The following is a 20652-nucleotide window of genomic DNA, read 5'->3' as shown; positions in this document are numbered from 1 at the left end:
TCTTATCAGAGTCACATATGGCTTTTAACTTTCTAGACTTCTAACTGCCATTCTAACCAATTACTCTGTTATTGTTAAATCTGTGTGTGTGTCAGGTCTAGGTTAGGTCTATTTTTGTTCATGATATCACATCTACTTATTTACATGATGATAGGGTATTTCATGCTTTTAAGTATAATGTATTATAACTCATGCTCATTCTCTTTTTATAGATAAGGTAATGATTTTAAAAATCTTACATGACAGATTGATATTGCAGAGATTGGTCTCTGAATGATGCCAGTGAGTTTTGTGCAATGAAGCAGCGTTTTAAATAAAAGAAAAGTAATAGCCCTATGCTATTGGTTTCTGTTCTTGGGCCATCTGTTTATTTGTTGATATTTTATGTCGATTGACTGGGATTTGCTGACAGCGCAAAGTTAGGGAGAATAATAGCATTGTTAGTGTTAATTCCCTTCAGTTACCAATTGTTTAATGGAAACATGCATGTTAGACATAACACTATTTTTTAAATAACAGTTTCACATATGTAAGGGAAACCAGAAATTATTATAAATACTCCTATTATTATTTTGCTTAGTGTAATATTTCTGGGAGAAAGCAAAAGAATTGGCTATAACATTTAAAATATGAGCACAAGAATCAATCATAGATCATGTGCATACTTCCATGTCTTGGTTGCAGCTGAGTGAGTAGGAGGATTCCAGGTAAACAGGTATAGTTATGTAATTTTAAAAAAAAAATAGAAACAATTAATTGTCATTACTTCCCAAAACTTAGTGATAGGCATACAGTCTGTTTGATTAAGATTAGGGCAGTGGCTTAGGGATTTGCACAATTCAAGAAATACACTATCGAATTTATACCTCTTGTAGTTAATGGCATGAGAATTAAGACCTGAACCTTTTAATTCCAAAAATCTTCATATCATTTTGATGTTCTTAGATCGGCAGAATAAGATTTAATATCCTCTTATTTTAATAAAATTAGGAATTAAGCCAGCATTGCAACTGGAATAAATTTTATTCTACCCAGATACATCATACTATTTTATTTTCAAATAATACCGAAATCTAAGAGTTTGAGAACCTTCTGAAGAATAATCTTAGTCCTGAACATTTCGATTCAATTTATAAAATTTATCTTTTCAGCTAGATGAGTTCATGTAAATTATAAACAGAAGTTGATTCATAAGTTTGAAATGTTAGAACAAAGAAGCTGTCGGTTTGTTCATCGTTCACCTAGCTATAACTCATTTGTCACCTCTGTCTGTGACAGATGGGTTATAAATTTAACTAACCTTTCACTAGTGATGAGTTAAGTATATCATCAAAAGTTCCAGATTTTGCATTAACACTTGAGCTTGTGGACTTAATGACTTAATACTTCCCACATATTTATGGCCTTCCTAAAGTGCACAAATCTAGTTATCCATTATGTCCAATTTGATTTTTTAATTATTCAGTTTTAATGAATTAATTTTAATTATTTAATTTGAGTTTTTGATTATTAAGTTGGTTTTAGGATCTACTTGGAAAATTAACTCAAGTCTTCTGCAAAACTGTCTTATATCAAAAATAGTTTTATCTTCAAAGAAAAAATTAAAGATCTTCCTCTTCAAGAGTCTGAAATGATGGTTTCTTTTGATGTGTTTTTTCCCTACGACATTGTTAAATTATTTAAGTTTGCTATCAGTGCTGGTTATTTTACTTGGCATAATAAACTGTTCAAACAAATCGAAGGTACTGCAATGCGCAGTCCTATATACCAGTTTTGGCTGACTTTATGGAGCACTTAGAAGGCTGAATTTTTAACACCATTTCTCCTCAATCCAGTATTTGGCTATGTTTCAGGGACAATTTCTTTGTGATCTAGTTCTGCTCTGAAACAGAACTTCAGTTTTTGGACAAAAAATTAACTCCTTATGTATTCACATAAGTTCACTACTGAGCATAGATATAACAACTGTATCTCCTTTCTGAATACTGTAACTCTACTGCTAATATTGAATTTCCTGTTTACAGGAGGCCATCCTTCATTAGCAGGTATATCCACATAGCTTCACATCATCATCCTTCACAAAAGACAGGTATTATTAAGTCTTGTGCACTGAGCATGCACAATTTGTTCTTCAATTATCTTCTATTAAAAGAATTAAATCAAATAAAACTCACTCTATCACTTAATATAATGAAATCATGATATAGAAAATAATCAATAATTATCATCCTTTTCCCAGACCAGTAGTCTGATGTTTTAAAAAACTGCATACCTTAATGAGACTTCTGAACAAATAACCAATATAATCTGTGTATCATCTTCAAACCAGCTCAGAGGCTGTCTTCTTTCCTAACACCTATTAAGGATAAATTATCACCTCTGTCCTTGCCTGGTTCAAATACCCTGTCAACTTTGTTACTTTGGACAGACTGGCTGTTCTTCTGAAATCAGAATCCAAGAACATCAAAATTATCAGAATGATCATTATGGGTGACTTTAATTTTCAAAACATTGATTGGGTAGAAGAGAAATCTAATGATAAGAAAGAACAGGAATTTATTGAATTGTTGCGAGACAACTTTCTCAAGCAGCATGTGAAAGAAGGAACTTGAGGTCAAAGAGTATTGGATTTGCTCATAGCTTCAGAAGGGATCTCTGTCAAGAATATGGCTATTTTACCACTAATTGGTGACAGTGATCATGTGGTTCTTTCTTGGGAAGTATCTACTTGTATTGAAGCTATGATTAAAACAGGTTATATGCTGAACTACAAAGCAGGAAATTATGATCAACTTAGAAGTATACTATCTTTGGTCCCATGGTATCAGTTACTGAATGGAAAAAATGTCAGAAATTCATGGGAATCTTTGAAAAAGTGCTTGAATGAGGTGGTGTCTCGATGTATCCTAGTGTTCGAAGAATAAATAGGTTGGAAGTGAAATGGATGTGCAGCCTTATTAAGCAAGAGATCCACAAGAAGAAGATGATGATGTGGAAAGAATATCATGAGAATAAGAATGACAGGAGCTATGAAATATATAAAGCTCAGGCCAGACAAGTAACGAGTATTGTGAGAAAAGCTAAAATGGAGTATGAAAAGAAATTGGCCATGCAAGCCAAAATCAATCCAAAAGAATTTTATCGTTATGCCGCAAGCAAAAGAAAGAATGGATATGGAAGAATAACTTTATTGAATACAGATGGTACACGAGTGTCGGAAGCCAAGGAGGTTGTTCAGTTAATGCATACTCACTTTGCTAAGATATATCAACCAGGTGTATGTAGCATGGTGTACAGTGCTACTGCTACATTGGATGAAGAGTTAGAAATTCATGAAAATGAGGTTGAAGAACTCTTACATAACTTGGATAAGAATTTACCAATAGGAACAAATGGAATATCAGCCCGTCTGCTAAAGGAATGTTCAGCTGAATTGGCTAGGCCTTTCACATATTTGTATAACTTGAGTCTCAGCTCAGGAATAATACCATAGGAATAGAAGGAATGTATGATAGTTCCATTGCACAAGGGTAGTGCAAAAACTGATGTGTCTAACTACCGACCTATTAGTATCTCTGGTGAAGATTTTAGAGAAGTTGGTAAGAACTCGCATACAGAAATGGGTAGACAAGCATTCTATACTCTACAGGGAACAGCATGGGTTTACTAAAGGAAGATCATGTTTTAGCAATTTGCTCATATTTTATATTTTATAACAATGTTATGGCCGAGTTGGATAAAGAGAATGGATACACTATGTTGGATTTTTCTAAGGCATTTGATAGGATACCACATGATACGCTGTTGCGTAATCTGCAGAATATGGGATTGGAATATAATCTATCGACTTGGATAGGGGATGGTTGACAGATAGATATCAAAAAGTGGTATACAGTGGGTGTGAATCTGCCAGATTTAAGGTAACCAGTGGTGTACTTCAGGGTTCAGTCCTTGGGCCATTATTGTTCAATCTATATATTAATGACATCAAGCAGGGTCTATCATCAGTTTTGCAATTGTTTGCTGATGATGCAAAGATAGGCAGGGCAACCGGGGATGCTACTGATATTCAGCAATTACAAAATGATTTGAATAGACTGGAAATCTGGGCAAATGAAAATGGCTGTCAGGTTAATGTTAATAAGTGTAAAGTTATGCAATTTGGCATGATTAGAGTTCCAGCAGCATATTATATTAGCAGGGTTATGCTACAAGAAACTGAAGAGCCAAGGGATCTTGGTATGTTGGTGGATAAGAATTTAAAGTTTAAAGGTCACATAGTAAAAGTTGCAAATACAACTCAGAGGATAATTGCTATGTTGAAGCGAACCTTGACATGCAAGGATAAGGAAGTAATTTTGCCTCTTTATATGGCTTTGATAAGACCATACCTGGATTAGATTACTGTGTGCAGATTTGGTCTCCCGGGTTCCAAAGAGATAAAGAAGCTGTGGGAAGGGTGCAAAGAAGAGTTTCAAAGATTATGGAATTTAGATTATAAGGACAGATTGCAAGTATCTGGATTGCAGACTCTGGTTAACAGGAGAAAGAGGGGTGATACGATAGAGGTCTATAAACTTTTGAATAGGTGTTATAGCATTTCAAATGATGAAATTTTTCATTATATGGAAGGCAGGGTGAGTTGAGTGGAATAATTTGCCCTTTGGGGGTAGTGAGTGCATCTAGTGTAAATGAATTTAAGGGAAGGTACGATAGCTGGTTTGGGTAATTTACAGCCTCCCTTGATGAATCCCTGACTTTCTGGAGGTCTCAGATAGTAATAATTATATAGGATTTCTGGAATCAGAAGGTTCAGACCTTGTTTCTTATGCCATCAACACTAGACACAGAGTTCACTGGAATCGATCAAAGATGTTTGCACTACAGTAGGTTTAATTTTGATAGTTTATTTCTGCCGTTCAGAGTGGCTGAGGATCACTCAAAATTTGCCAAGGTTGCACTCTTTGAGTGCGACCTCCGATAGGAGATGGCACTCAAAGAAGATGTTTATTTCTTAAATAATGGGAAGTCCTATGATACTGCCTTAATCTCAGTTGAAAGACTATGTCTGTCTCTAAGTTTTGGGAAGTGATTGCAATTAATTGTTTATATATATATATATATATATATATGCTAGGGTTGTTTGAAAAGTTTGGTAAAAAAAAAAAAAAAGTTAAACAAATTTTTTTTAAAAAAAATCACCTTTATTTCTCAACATGGTCTCCATCGAAGTCTACACATTTGGTCCGGCGAGTTTCCAATTTTTTATTCCATCTAAAAAGTAGGATTTGTCAAATTGTGCAAAATAGTCATTGACATCCTCGTTCGAGGAAACGTTTTTTTTGCACCGAGCCAAATTTTTAAGTTTGGGAACAAGAAGAAGTTACATGAGGCCAAGTTTGTAGAATAAGGTGGATGTAGAACCAATTCGAACCTCAATTTGTGCAATTTTGCCATTGTGATGGCCAGTGTGTGGGACGGGGCATTGTCTTGATGAAAGAGCTCTTTTTTGTGTGCCAATCTTGGCCGTTTTTTTCTTCAGTTCTTCTTTTAAACGGTCCAACAATGATGCATAATACACTCCTGTTATTGTCTTACCCTTTTCCAAATAATCTATCATGATAATTCCCTGGGAATCCCAAAAAACAGTGGCTATCACCTTCCCAGCTGACAAAACGGTCTTTGCTTTTTTCGGAGCTCTTTCACCAGGCATTGTCCACTGTTTTCACTGCTGCTTGGACTCAGGCGTGTATGTGTGTGTGTAGTGGTGGATCCAAGTTTCGTCTACAGTCACGAATTAATGCAAAAAAACTGCAAATTACAATTAACATCACCAAACACTGTGTTGAAATGTCTTTTTGCATGCATTTTTGATTGACAGTCAACAATCGTGGCACCCATCGCACACGCAGCTTTTTCATGCGCAATTTTTTATACAGGATGTTATTCACCCGTTCAGTTGAGATGCCTACATTTAAACACCCAAGTTTATCCAAAAACTCATTTATCCAAAAATAAATAGTCTTTAATGCTGGTGCAGAGTCCCCATGAACTGCATCTAACTTGACTTTGATCTGTGCAGCCATCCACTTTTTCAAATAAAAGTGTTTTATCACTGCACAAAACTTGTTTTTCTCCATTTATATGAAAAATGCCAACATTTTGGTCATTTTAAATGTTTGCCAAACAAGAACTATGCGTTGCACGTGGCTAAAATTTTGCCAAAGGTCATGAAAAAGATGACACTGGTATGAATGAACGAATTGTGTCACCGTCTATTGGAAATTTAACAAACTTTTCAAACAACCCTCGTGTATATATATATATATATATATATATACGATATATATATATATATATATATATCATATATATATAGATATGTATATTTAATTATATAACTACATTTATTTCCCTGGAACTTTAATGGCATATCTTCCTGTAGCCAGCTCTTTTTTTCTCTCTGAGTGATGCTCATGTTACATTGGGCAAAACAAATAGGAGTACTTAATAAATTCTAGTTTCTCTTATATGTGTGAAACCATTATTTAAAAAATAGTATTAATTCCCTTCAGGAAGATTTGAATTGACTTTTAGCTTGGACAAGTGAGTGGGATTGTAGTTTTAATATTAATAAATGCATGGTGTCGTAATTTGGGATGCCAAGATATAAGTATGCTATATACTTTATTGGTGAAAATGTGTTTCAGGAAGTGGATGAGATTTGAGATCTTGGGTTGATAGTTGACAACTGAAGTTTAGAGGACATATTACAAATTGTTTAAAGACTATACATCACATTGTTGCTATGATGTGGAGTTAAATACATTGACAACTTAGGATATGAAGGCTCTTGTACCATTGTATAAAGCATTAATCAGACAATCTATGTGGTCTCATCTCTGGTCACCTAGTTTTCATTGTAATGTGGGAAACATTGGAGAGGGTTCAGAAATGAATGACTAAGTCAATATCAGGACTATGGAATGTTGGTTATAGGATGAGATTGAGGAAATGTAAATTGCAGAGTTTGGCAGATAGGAGAGAAAGAGGCAATTTGATCAAGATGTTTAAGTTACACAGGGAATGCATTTTTGGAAATTATGGAGACAACTACCGTGTTTGAATAAAAACTTTAGTTTACTATTACTAAAATTTTACAATTCGACGTTTCGACCTTTATGTTAAGGTCATCTTCTGGAGCGTACAAATATACACAGGAAACAAGCTATACTACAATCATACTGGTTCGTTAAAGACACTGACTAACCACTACCACAATTGTTGGCCTGACCTCTGGTGGGGGAAAAAAAAAAAAAATTGTACATCAGCGCTAAAGTCCTATTATTTGTGTTGTCTACTATATACATATATTAACATTTTATTAACATCATTCCAGCCAGTTGGAGTGGAATGGTTTCTAATAATAGCAGATTGGCTAGAGTCCTGACTTGTGTTGAATCTTTCAAATTAGGTTGGCTGAATGTGTGCCATCCAGATCCTTGGAATTTTCATACCATCTTTATTGTTGATATTTGGGTGGTTTATCAGGATTTCGCAGGATTCTTTAAATTTTCTTTCGTACCATGTTTTTGTACGGTGTAAGGAGCAGGTGCTTTTCCAGTTGATTTGGTGTAAGGTGTTGAGTGCGTGGTCTGAGAGGCCTGCTTCACCATAATGGTTATATTTAATGTGTCTAATGTGTTCTTTTTTGCGTATAGGGATTGTCCGTCCTGTTTCACCAATGTACGGTAAGTTACAGGTGCAGCGGATGCAATAGACTCCAGGATGTACTAATGGGAGGAGAGGGTCCTTAGAGGAGCTGAATATGGTTTTAAGTTTAGTGGGTGGTTTAAAGGTGGCATTAAGGTTATAATGTTGTTGGGGGGTGGGGGGGGGGGGGGGTGGGGGGGGGGGGGGGTGGGGGGGGGGGGGGGTGGGGGGGGGGGGGGGTGGGGGGGGGGGGGGGTGGGGGGGGGGGGGGGTGGGGGGGGGGGGGGGTGGGGGGGGGGGGGGGTGGGGGGGGGGGGGGGTGGGGGGGGGGGGGGGTGGGGGGGGGGGGGGGTGGGGGGGGGGGGGGGTGGGGGGGGGGGGGGGTGGGGGGGGGGGGGGGTGGGGGGGGGGGGGGGTGGGGGGGGGGGGGGGTGGGGGGGGGGGGGGGTGGGGGGGGGGGGGGGTGGGGGGGGGGGGGGGTGGGGGGGGGGGGGGGTGGGGGGGGGGGGGGGTGGGGGGGGGGGGGGGTGGGGGGGGGGGGGGGTGGGGGGGGGGGGGGGTGGGGGGGGGGGGGGGTGGGGGGGGGGGGGGGTGGGGGGGGGGGGGGGTGGGGGGGGGGGGGGGTGGGGGGGGGGGGGGGTGGGGGGGGGGGGGGGTGGGGGGGGGGGGAATTCCAAGGATCTGGATGGCACACATTCAGCCAACCTAATTTGAAAGATTCAACACAAGTCAGGACTCTAGCCAATCTGCTATTATTAGAAACCATTCCACTCCAACTGGCTGGAATGATGTTAATAAAATGTTAATATATGTATATAGTAGACAACACAAATAATAGGACTTTAGCGCTGATGTACAATTTTTTTTTTTTTTTTTTTTTTCCACCAGAGGTCAGGCCAACAATTGTGGTAGCGGTTAGTCAGTGTCTTTAACGAACCAGTATGATTGTAGTATAGCTTGTTTCCTGTGTATATTTGTACGCTCCAGAAGATGACCTTAACATAAAGGTCGAAACGTCGAATTGTAAAATTTTAGTAATAGTAAACTAAAGTTTTTATTCAAACACGGTAGTTGTCTCCATAATTTCCAAAAATGCATTCGGATCACCGTGCAAGCCTAAAAGAAAGGTTACACAGGGAATGTTATCATTTTAATACAAAAGATATAAAATGAGTGAGGGGGGGGAGATGAACGAGAGGCAGTTCCTGTAAGTTGTATAAAGGTGTGCAAAAGAGTGTGAGAGTAGATTTTTTACATTGAGAGTGGTGTGTGTATGCCAATTACATAGTAGAATGCTTTGTGAATGCTCAAGCATAAATGAGTGAGGTTGTACGTGGTAGATACATTTCTAGTTCAATGGATCTTCTGCACCTAGTCTGCTTACTTCATGGAGGTTGCAGTCATAAACTTTACAGTGGTTTACACTACAAGGTCTGATCAGATTATCAAATTCCAGATGATAGGAGTAGAACTATCTTGGTACCCATCTGTACAAAAGAGAGATAAAAACTGAATGTGTGATTTACAAAGGAAATTTCCTTATTGAGTATTTCAAATATAAATAATAAGTTATGATAGCATACTGAGAAGTGGTCCAGAAAAATTGTGGCTGTGACAGAGACACTTGCAAAAGATCAGATGCATTCAAGTCAAATTGTGATTGTTGGGATTGGGATCAGATTTCTACTTCAAGACAAAAGGCTGAGAAATCGTGGGCATATAACAAGGGTCTGTATTTAAGTTTTGCACATTAGGAAAATGCATGTAAGGTGCAAAGAGAAATTCACTTCAGTTACGTATGTGTCAATGGGACATTATGCAGAGACGCATATGACCTATACTTAGATTTTATTTATGACTGATTTTATAGATGAATCAAAAAGTACCATCTCCATGTTATTGGTACTTTGGTATAAATTAAACCATTAAATCTCATTATTATTATTATTATTATAGACACCTCCATGAAGCCCAAAGACTCATTGTAGGAGTGTCATCTCTCCTTGAACCCATTAACAGACAAAGCACTCGCAACTGATTCTGGCAACCCATTCCACTCATTCACAACTCTCCAAGCAAAAAATCTACTACTCACACCCCTATTAACCACACCTTTATTCAACTTCCAGGGATGACCCCAAGTTCTGAAACATTTCCTCTGCATCACTCCTATAAAACCCTTTAAGCAACTTAAATGTTTCTATCATATCTCTTCTTTTTCTCCTATCAACCAACTTTTGCAATCCACACACCTTCAGTCTATCCTCATAGGGAACATTCCACAGGCCATTCACCATTTTTGGCCACTCACCTCTAAATCCTCTCCGCTGCTTCCTCATCCCCAAGAAACACAGACGTGAGAACAGTAATCCAGATGCGGGCGGGCATATCAAGGCCTTCTTAAGAGGAATAACAACTTTCTTATCTCTACTTGTTAATGTGTTTTTCCATACCCAAGTAATCTTATGGGCAACCTTAGCAACATGTCCTCTAAACTGTAACTTTCTGTCTACAACCACCTCTAAATCTCTAGCTTCATCTATTTCCTGGAGTACAGTGCCATCAATGTGATACATGATGTGTGATCTATTTATCCCAAAATGCATAACTTTTCATTTCTCGAAATTAAACTGACGCCCATACTGACAGCCTATTTAAATTTTCTTGCAAGCTCTCCACATCGCCTTGATTAACTATTACTCTACCTAATTTCACATCATCAGCAAACAACTGAATATTTCCTTTCAGGTTATTTCATATATCATTTATGTACAAATTAAACAGCAATGGTCCCAGCACTAAACCTTGCGGCACATCACTAGTCACCTGTTTTTGCCTCGATTCTGCCCCTCCATGTACCACTTTTGATATCTGTCCAGCAGCCAACCTCTTATCCATTTAACCAGTGTCATATCCATCCCCCATTTGTTCTAATTTGCATAACACAGTGCCATGTGGTATTCTGTCAATTGCCTTTGCAAAATCCAGCAAAATCATTATCTCAGCTGTTACTCTATTATAAAAAATTAGTAAATTACTAAGACATGACGACCCTCATACATTATCATTCTTGAATTCTCTTTTCCTCATACATTATCATTCTTGAATTCACCATGCCTGAGATACTGATTTGTCTCTAATTTGCTACTGCAGTCTTAGAACCTCCCTTATGCAAAGGAATTATTTTGCCCTCTTTCCACTCCCTTGGAACTCTACCAGAGCTGAGACTTAAAAAAAGCCTAGTCAAAGGCATTGCAGGTTCCTTTGCACATTCTTACAAAATTCTTGCTGATATCCCATTTAATCCCACAGCAGTATTTACATTGAGAATTTGTAATATCCTAAGAACCTCCAATTCATCCACCTCTGTTCCCACATTAATGTCTGTCATATAGGTTAAAGCTGTAACCTCACTAGGATGATATACCCTTGCAAAGTGGTCACTCAGCAACTCAACTATTTTATCTGCTTCTTGGAAGTTTATTTTTCACTTGGTTAGACTATAATAAATTTAGTTTAATCCTTTATCCAAGCGTAAGCAAACAAAGTTTGCACCTGAAAATATCTTCGGGACTGAGGTAAGGATTAAACTAAATTTATTATAGTCTAACCAAGTGAAAAATAAACTTCCAACATCTTTCTCTAAATCCAGAATAATTCAGTAATAAGATGGTACACCTGTTGGCAACTCCTATAGGTAAATATGACCTCTCCTATTGCTTCTACCTTAGTATCTCCACATTTGGGTCTGCCTCCCATTGACGAGACCTCAATAAAGGTTGAAACCGGTCTGGGTAGTGGCCTTTCCCTTAATGAATAGCAGTATACATGTCCACAAGGAGATGTGCTTTGCATTATGGGAGATATTGAGACAAGGAGTGATGAGAGCTTGGTCCACCTTTGCTCGGAGTTGTCTAGTGTTGCACTACCTTACCTCAGTCCTGAAGATATTTTCAGGCATAAACTTTGTTTGCTTACACTTGGATAAAGGATTAAACTAAATTTATTTTATTCGCTTCTGTCTCCTCGTGACCATCACTCATTAAGGTTAAATCTTCCATAGTTATTCTTCCTCTTACTTGCCATAATGAAAGAACTCTTTGGGATTTCCTTTTGCCTACTCGGCTAGATTCTTCTCATAATCTGATTTTGTCTTACTTGCCATGCTGATCGCCTTTCTTGCCTGAGCCTTGTGCTGTTTAATGATATCCATCTAACTCCTACCCAATTAACCTTCCTTACCCTAGGTATAGAATTTAATACTGCTTTCTCTAGATGACCCTTATTATATCCTATGCACTACTAACATTACTTATAACCTTTCCCTGCAGTGGTTTATGCCATGGTACAGATTTACTCTTCTTCCTAAGCATGTTATAATCTCGTGCCTTGTGGTTTCACAAATACCCTTTCTTGAGAGAATATTCCTCACGTTTTACAATCTGCATCACTTTCACCAATTAGAGGCAGTGTTATCGCCTTGGTTATGGATAGTTCTAATGATCCTATGACCACCCCCTAGTCCCCTCCATCACATGGTGCCTTTAATAATTATCTTTGAGTAGCTGTATAAATTCTATTTTCTTCCTGCCATGTGATATTTCTTCCTTTCAGTCTATATCTCCATAGTTGAAGTCCCCCAATAATAATCACTTGACCTGTACTCATTGTACTAATTTGGTGATCGATGTTTTCCAGATCATCTGTGGAACTCCCTGGCCTATAGCAACAGCCAACTGCATATTCTGTCTCACTAGCCTTAATATCACACCAGCTTGTTTCAAATGAACAGCTACCTCCTGCCTGTCTCTTATTTGTTTTGGTTGCAATTCATTTGCTATCATCAGCAGTACTCCTCCCTCCATCCTACCAAACCCTTCACATTCAGTCCCTGTAACTACATCATCTGCTGTTAGCCAAGTCTCACTAATGCCTATAACTTTTGGCAAGGTTGCACTAACCAATGCCAAAGACTCTGCTCTCTTGTTCCCGATACTTCTGGCATTATTATATAGAAACCACAGCATTTCTTTAGTCCCCATCCACCTTTACTTTCTGAATTGATTACCCTATTCAATATTTTTCCTTGAGAGACTAGATTCCTCACTTGGTCATTTTCACACTCACTCGCTTTATGGGTGCTTTCACACAAACTCACTCGCTTCCACCTTTGTTTAAGTTTACCTGAATTTGCACTTCAGCATACTTGGTGAACAAAGCTCTCCCCAGACACCTAACACCAAAACCATTTAGATGCAGTCCATCAGCATTGTGTACGAATTCTTCTTTCCATTAAACAGAAACCATAGATTCCCAAATTTTCAGTTTGCCTCTATCATAGTGTGGTAGGAGACTTATGTTCTCAAAATCAGTATCAAAATCAGATACTTTAAACTTGGTTCTTTATGTGAATCATGTTATAAACAGTTTTTCAGGACTTTAACTAACCTTGAATAACTTGAACTAATCTGATATTGAAATAAAAAGACAAAATATATAAAAACATGGGAAAATATGAACTGCATTTGCAATAGAGATCCTATGAAATAAATGAAACATTTCCATTATTTAGGTGCAAATTTTAGTGAAGATTGCAATTAAATATAGAAAGAAATAATAGACTAAACAGTGAAAGTATGTAGGGAAACTAGCTGAATAAATTTATGTAGAATAAGAGATAAATTAGCCAAAACACCAAAGCAGTATAGAAAGAAGTTTTGCAAGTCAATTTTAACTTACTGATCTGAAAGATAGGTTCTAAAAAACAAAACTGTTTATCAAAGACTAGAGATTGCATTTATAGGAGTTCTGGAAAAACTGTAGGACTGACAACATTGCATACATGGCAGAATCATGTTTAAAGTTAAGATATTAGAAAGGAACAGGATATCAGCATATAGATGGACATACTTGAATGCTAATGATATCCTGTTCCTTTCTAATAAGCATTCAAAGCTAATCTAAGATGGCATGGTTACTTAAAAATAAATTTGGTGAGAAATCTTTAGCAAAAGTTTTTGATGCCAGGATGGCAGGAAAAAGAACTAGAGAAAACCAAGATCTAGATGCATTGAATTAATTCAGTTAATAGTGAATTATGTTGAAAGTTTTTCCATTGGTTATACTATAAATTAAAGTAGCCAAGAAATTATATTATTGGTTTAATCCTTTATCCAAATGTAAGCAAACAGAGTTTGCGCATGAAGTAACTTAACGATCTCATATATAGAGGCTAACGACTTCACTTGCTTTAATATCCCATAATGCAATGTACATATCCTTACGGACATGTATAATGCTTATTAAATAATTTAAGGAATTTATAACGTACGCAGGATATAAATTAAATTAAACTTTAATCTATATTTCCAATATTTTGGCAACGTCACGTTGCCATCTTCACAAGAACTTAAAATAAACATGCGCACCAGGCACGCTAGGGGGCACCAGCAGGACTTTTAGGAGAAACAATAGCTTCCTGCTTCATCCTCATTTATTGTGTGTAGTGCCTGCGTGCATGTCTTTATTTTAAGTTCCTGTGAAGATGGCAACGTGACGTTACCAAAATATTGGAAATATAGATTGAAGTTTAATTTAATTTATATCCTGTGTACGTTGTAAATTCCTTAAACTATTTAATAAGCATGTTTAACCAACGTCTAAGCCTTTCTATGAGAAGGACATGTATAATGCTGTGCGTTATGGGAAGGGTTACTACTCAGAACGGTTTCAATCTTTATTGAGGTCTCATCAGTGGGAGCCAAACCCAGAGATACCAAGCTTGAAGTAATGGAGAAGTCATATTTCCATATGCAAAGTATCCAGAGTATTTTAGTAATAAGGTGTGACACCAAAAGGTGTCACACCTTATTACTAAAATACTCTGGATACTTTGCATTATGGGATACTAAGGCAAGTGATGTGAAGTCATTAGCCTCTATATACAAGTTGCTCAATTGTCAAGTTACTTCACATGCAAACTTTGTTTGCTTACACTTGGATAAAGGATTAAACCAAGAGTATAATTTTTTGGCATCTTTAATTTATAGTATAATCAAGTGAAAAAACTTTCAACATCTATCTCTAATCCCCACAGTATATATGGAAATATGACTTTTCAATTACTTCAATCTTAGTATCACTTCTGGGTCTGGCTCCCACCGATGAGACCTCAATAAAGGTTGAAACCGGCCTGGGTAGTTACTTCGGTTACTTCCATTACTTCAATCTTGGTATCACTTCTAGGTCTTGCCCCCATTAATGAGACCTCAATAAAGACCAAAACTGGTCTGGGTGACCCTTTCCATAATGCATAGCATTATACATACCTGTAAGGATATGTACTTTGCATTATGGAATACTAAGGCATGTGATGTGAAGTTGTTAACCTCTATATATGAGTTGCCCAGTCGTGATATTACTTCACGTGCAAACTTTGTTTTGTACACTTGCATAAAGGATTAAACCAAGAATATAATTTCTTTACATCTTTAATTTATTTTATTATAATAGTGTATCAGAAGTCCAGAATATAAGATTTGACTGTAATAAATCCTGAGAAATAACAGATTAATTTGGAAAAAAAATTAGTTGACTGGAAGCTAGTAATAATGTAAACTTAATCACATAGCATCTATCTTAGTAATCTTTACACTCCCTGAAGTTAGGGAGTGTAAAGATTATATATTTTCAAAGATAGATTATATATTATCAAATTCCTACAAAGCAGGAATTTGATAATATATAATCAAATAATTTGATAATATATAATCATCCCTTGCCCACTCATATTTTGTTATGCTTTTTTAAAATGTATTTGTAAGCACTTCTATTTTAGATCAATTTTTTTCTTTTTCTTTGTTTATAAGGCTAAAACTCCAACACATAAATCAGTCAAAGAACAGGTGAAAGAGGCATCTGAACTGCATACTAAAGTAGAGAGCCATTTGAAGGTATGTTATATTAATTATGTTAATTATTTTTAATGTGTTTTTACTGTCATAGTATTCTTAGAATTTTATTCTTATACACAGTTTCTGAATTTTATATATTAAGAATAGCCTAAAATTCTGTTTTGTATAGTTTACACACACACACACACACACACACACACACTGTCCAAAAAGAAACTGAACTTTTGACAGAAAATAAAACATTGGCCAATTATAATTATTCAAATAATTTATTTCAATCAATATACTCTCCCTCAGCTTCGATTCGACTTTGGCACGGTCAATTAATTCGTTAAATGAGTTTCGTGGTGGTGCAGTAGAGGTCCTTATTAGAAGCCATTCGTGGATGAACAGATATTACACTATAGCAAAGTGGTTGTGTAATAGAGGTCCTTCTTTTTAGACATGGGACCCATGCAATACAAGCCCTTCTTATTAGACATGGTGCAATAGAGGTCCTTCTTATTAGACATGGGGGTGAATGGTGCAATAATGGTGCAAACAAAACTTCTAAAGTGATTCTGATTTGTAGAGGTGGTGATGCAAGTGAAGCGCTTCTAATCAGAAGCCATTCATTCAGGAACGATATCTATAGCAAAACCCAACTTGGTGGACACTAACTCAACACTCATGACACTCCCCCCCCCAAAAAAAAAATAAAATCGTTTTCCCGTCCAGTAGAGGAATTGGGTCCTAAATCTCCTCATGCATTTTTCAATTAAAATGCTCTCTGATCAGTAGAGGAAACGGGCTCGACAACGGTGGTGCCATAGAAGTCTATGCAACATGCATCGTGGTGGTGCAATAGAGGTCCTTATTACAATTACACTGTATTACATTATTGCAAAGTGGCTTCTTTTGTTGCTCGTATCTTGACGACATGGTGGTGCAATAGAGATCCTTATTAGAAGCCATTCGTGGATGAACAGATATTACACTATAGCAAAGCAGTGGTGCAATAGAGGTCCTTCTTATTAGACATGGGACCCATGCAATACAAGCCCTTCTTATTAGACATGGGGGTGCATCTGAACTGCATACTAAAGTAGAGAGCCATCTGAAGGTATGTTATATATGTTATGTTAATTTTTAATGTGTTTTTACTGTCATAGTATTCTTAGAATTTTATTCTTATACACAGTTTCTGAATTTTTTATATATTAAGAATAGCCTAAAATTCTGTTTTGTATAGTTTACACACACACACACACACACACACTCTGTCCAAAAAGTGGTGTCATATTGCTTTCCTTTCATCGGCAAATGAAGTCGGGGGAAGAGAAAGAAGTCACGGTGCTAAATCAGGTGAATAAAGCGAGTGATCAACACACAAACTTGGTTTTTGCTCAAAAACTGTCTCACAATGTTCGAACGATGAGATGATGCATTATCGTGCAAAAGTGACCAGCTGCCTGCATCACAATATTCATGCCGTACGTGATGAATTCTTGCTATCAATCACTTCAAAATTTCGAGATAAAACTCACCATTGACCATTTGACCAGGCGGAATGAATTCTTTGTGATGCTCTTGTAATCGTAGAAACAAATCAGCATTTCTTTACTTTTGACTTCTCCAAGCGACTTTTTTTCGGATGTCCCTCTTCTAGTGGTCTCCACTCAGCGCTCGGGCTTTGTTTCAGGCTCATACTCAAAATGCCACGTTTCATCACTAGTAACGATCGTTTCAAGGAAGTTTGAGTCCTTACAAGCAGGTTTAATGAGGTCCTTGCAGTGTTCAATTCGATATATTTTTTGGTCGTCGGTCAACTTGTGGAGAGCAAATCGCGAATTCAGTTTACGAATGTTCAAACTCTCAGTCAAAATGTTGTGCACAGTTGATTTTGGAAACTGACGATTTCGGGTTTTCTTGGATGAAATCACACACTTTTTGGATGTTAACTTTGCTCCAGTTTATGGATGGCCTGGCTTTTCGTCGTCCTCGAGCATCTCATGACCACTTTGAAATCGCTTAAACCAGAGTACGGGATAAGCATTCATCACCGTATGCTTTTTGAAGCATTTGATGTGTTTTGGTAAAACTTTATACCAAGTTTAACACAAAAGTCAATCGCAGCTCTCTGTTTAAAACTCATTTTCCAAAAGTTTGTCAAAACACACTGTCACTCTTTCCACTATAACTCAGCTTCTAATGAAACAAATGTTATAAATAGTTGACGCAACACTAACGAAGGTTACCACTTTCGACAACAAAAAGATACAACAGGTGGCACCACTTTAATCTATCTGGGATTAGTATTGTTAGCACTAATTCCAGATAGAGTTGAATAAAAAATGACATAAAAGAAAAGTGCTTATTCACAGTGAACACATGCATTTCTTTAATTTATATGCTTTGTATATTATACTATTCAAAACATTTTTCACAAGTGTAGTGAAATATGCAACTTGGCAACAATTTGACTCATTACGTGATGAATTTTTGCACACATACCTGCTATTTGAACTTTTTTCTATTATTTTCAACATTTTTTGTTTGATAGTTCTTGCATATAGGCAAGAACTATCAAACTATATAGGACAGTCCAGAACATCATCTTATTGTTTGGTTTGTATTTATTATTATTATTAAAAATAATAATAAATACAAACCAAACAATAAGATGATGTTCTGGATAGAAAGTACAGTCTATCATACCGCTCCTTGAACTCATTGGCCGTTTTTGTACTCTTGCAACTCTATCAGGCAATGCATTCCATGGTTCAACTACTCTCCATGCAAAGAAACCAATCCACTCTCTTGATCACAACTTTCTTTCATAACTCCCTTGTCCTCACTCTTTCCCCATTCAGCCAGATGAAAGAACTCTCCAGCGTCAACAGTGTAACTGCCTCTCAACAGTTTTAAAAGTCTTAATCACATCACCTCCCTCTCTCTATTTACCAAACTCTGCAGTCCACATTCCTTCGACCTATCTTCACAACCAACATTGTGCAATCCTGATACCATTTTTGTTATCTGGCTCTACATTCTTTCCATGGTTAATTTATCTCCTTCAAATCCTGGGTACCAAATCTGAGCACAGTAGTCCAAGTGTGGTCTGATAAGAGCTTTATGTAATGGATGATAACTTTTTTATCTCTGCAGGTCAGCTTCCTTCTCAGTATTGCAGCAATCCTCTGGGTTACCTTTGCAATATGTTCCCTGAATTTCAGGTTTCTATCAGTTATCACCCCCCAGATCCCTTGCCTCCCCCACTTGCTCCAGTACAGTTCGTCTAACAGAGTACGTAGCTTCCCATCGATGTATCCCAAACTTCAAGACTTTATATTTAGCTGCATTAAACAGATTCCTCCATTCATTTGCCCTTCTGTCCAGTTTATTCAAATCATCTGCACTACTATTACTATTAATGCTCCCAACTTCATATCATCTGCAAACAACTGAGTATCCCCTTGCAATCCATTAACGATGTCATTGATATAAAGGTTAAACAATACAGGTCCCAGTACTGACCCTATAGGATTTCACTTATAACATTCTGCCTTTTTGATACTGCTTCACCATACAACTCTCTGATACCTATCAGATAGCCAATCCTGAATCCAGTTCATTAACCTGACATCTAAACCCATGTGATCATCATCAAATTCTTGCCATGTACCCACAAGGGGGTGTACAGGATATGATAGTACTACATGAAAAAATTATATCATTACTAACTTCCTATCTACAATTTTCCTCCAAATCAGTGTCTGTTACTTGTCAAGACTCCAACATTATCCGATCTTATATTTCTATCAACTAAGGCACTTTGTACTGTATCAATCCACCTATATCTTGGTCTTCCTCTGGGACGCTTTCCTGCCAACCTGGCAGAGAACACTTGTTTTGCTAATCTTTCCTCGCCCATTCTGTTTAGGTGACCATACCACCTGAGATTAGCTCTGCTAACGCATTCCTGGATGCTGACAATGTCAAGTTCTTTCCTAATATCCTCGTTTTCAATATGATATTGCCATTGATGCCATCTGTTCATGCCTATAATCTTTCTCAGGACTCTCATATCTGCGGTCTCTAGTCTTTAATCAAGTGTTTTACTTCTCATCCAGCTCTCAGATCCATAAGTTAAAACCGGTTTGAACACTGTCTTGTATACAGCTAATTTAGTGTTCTGACTAATTTCTCTCTTATATCATATGAATTTATTCATATGGTGGGAAGTCAACTGACTTCCTACCATACCTGCTTTGTTTATTCTGTTGTCTATTTCTATATTTAATTTACCATCTTCAGTAAAAATCGTGCCTAAGTAGCTGAAATGTTTTACTTGTTCCACAGGTTCTCCATTAACAACACAGTTGACATTTTCAATGATTCTGCCTATTTTCATTGTCTTTGTCTTTTTATTGCTGACCTTCATACCATATCTATTACAACAGCTATTTAATTTAGTCAGAGAATCTTGCAGACTTATAGCAGATTTATTTAGAAGTATAACATCATCCGCATAAAGCAAAGAGCTGACATTAACATCTCCAATTTTGATATCATGTTTAATACCACTTTCCTTCGTAATGTGATCCATATAGATAATGAATAACAGAGGGAATAATGTACATCCTTGTCTCACACCAAATTTAACATTAAACCATCTTCCTGTACTTCCTTCAATTCTAACTGCTGACTTACAACTCAAATAAAGACTAAGTATTGCTTGATATAATGCCCCATTGACACCATATAACCGCAGCGTATTGAATAGCTTCTCTCTTGGCACCTTATCATATGCCTTTTCCAAATCGACAAAACTTAAATACAGATCTTTGTTATATTCCCATGCTTTCTCGACTATTTGTCGTAAAGTGAAGATCTGATCCTGACAGTCTCTGTTTGGCCTGAATCCAGCTTGTTCTTCACCAAGCTTTTCTTCCACAATTCTTCTTAACCGTTTCTCAAGTATACTTGCATAGATCTTGCCAGGAACACTCAGTAGGGAAATACCTCTGTAATTCTCACATTCAGT

General features: G+C 37.2%; 1 protein-coding gene across 1 annotated transcript in view; it reads left to right on the top strand.

Moving 5' to 3' along the window:
* Positions 1–20652, top strand: part of LOC150108757 (uncharacterized) — a 144361-nt gene that overhangs the window by 88647 nt on the left and 35062 nt on the right. Inside the window, exon 7 of the mRNA XM_090416214.1 lies at positions 15582–15665. Within this exon, the coding sequence (XP_090272340.1) occupies positions 15582–15665 (84 nt within the window). The remainder of the gene's footprint in view (positions 1–15581; positions 15666–20652) is intronic.

Source organism: Typopeltis vanoorti, chromosome 3, assembly GCF_054136105.1.
Source record: "Typopeltis vanoorti isolate ZY-2024b chromosome 3, IOZ_Tvanoo_1.0, whole genome shotgun sequence".
Taxonomy (NCBI): Eukaryota; Metazoa; Arthropoda; class Arachnida; order Uropygi; family Thelyphonidae; genus Typopeltis; species Typopeltis vanoorti.
This window is presented reverse-complemented; position numbering and strand designations above follow the sequence as displayed.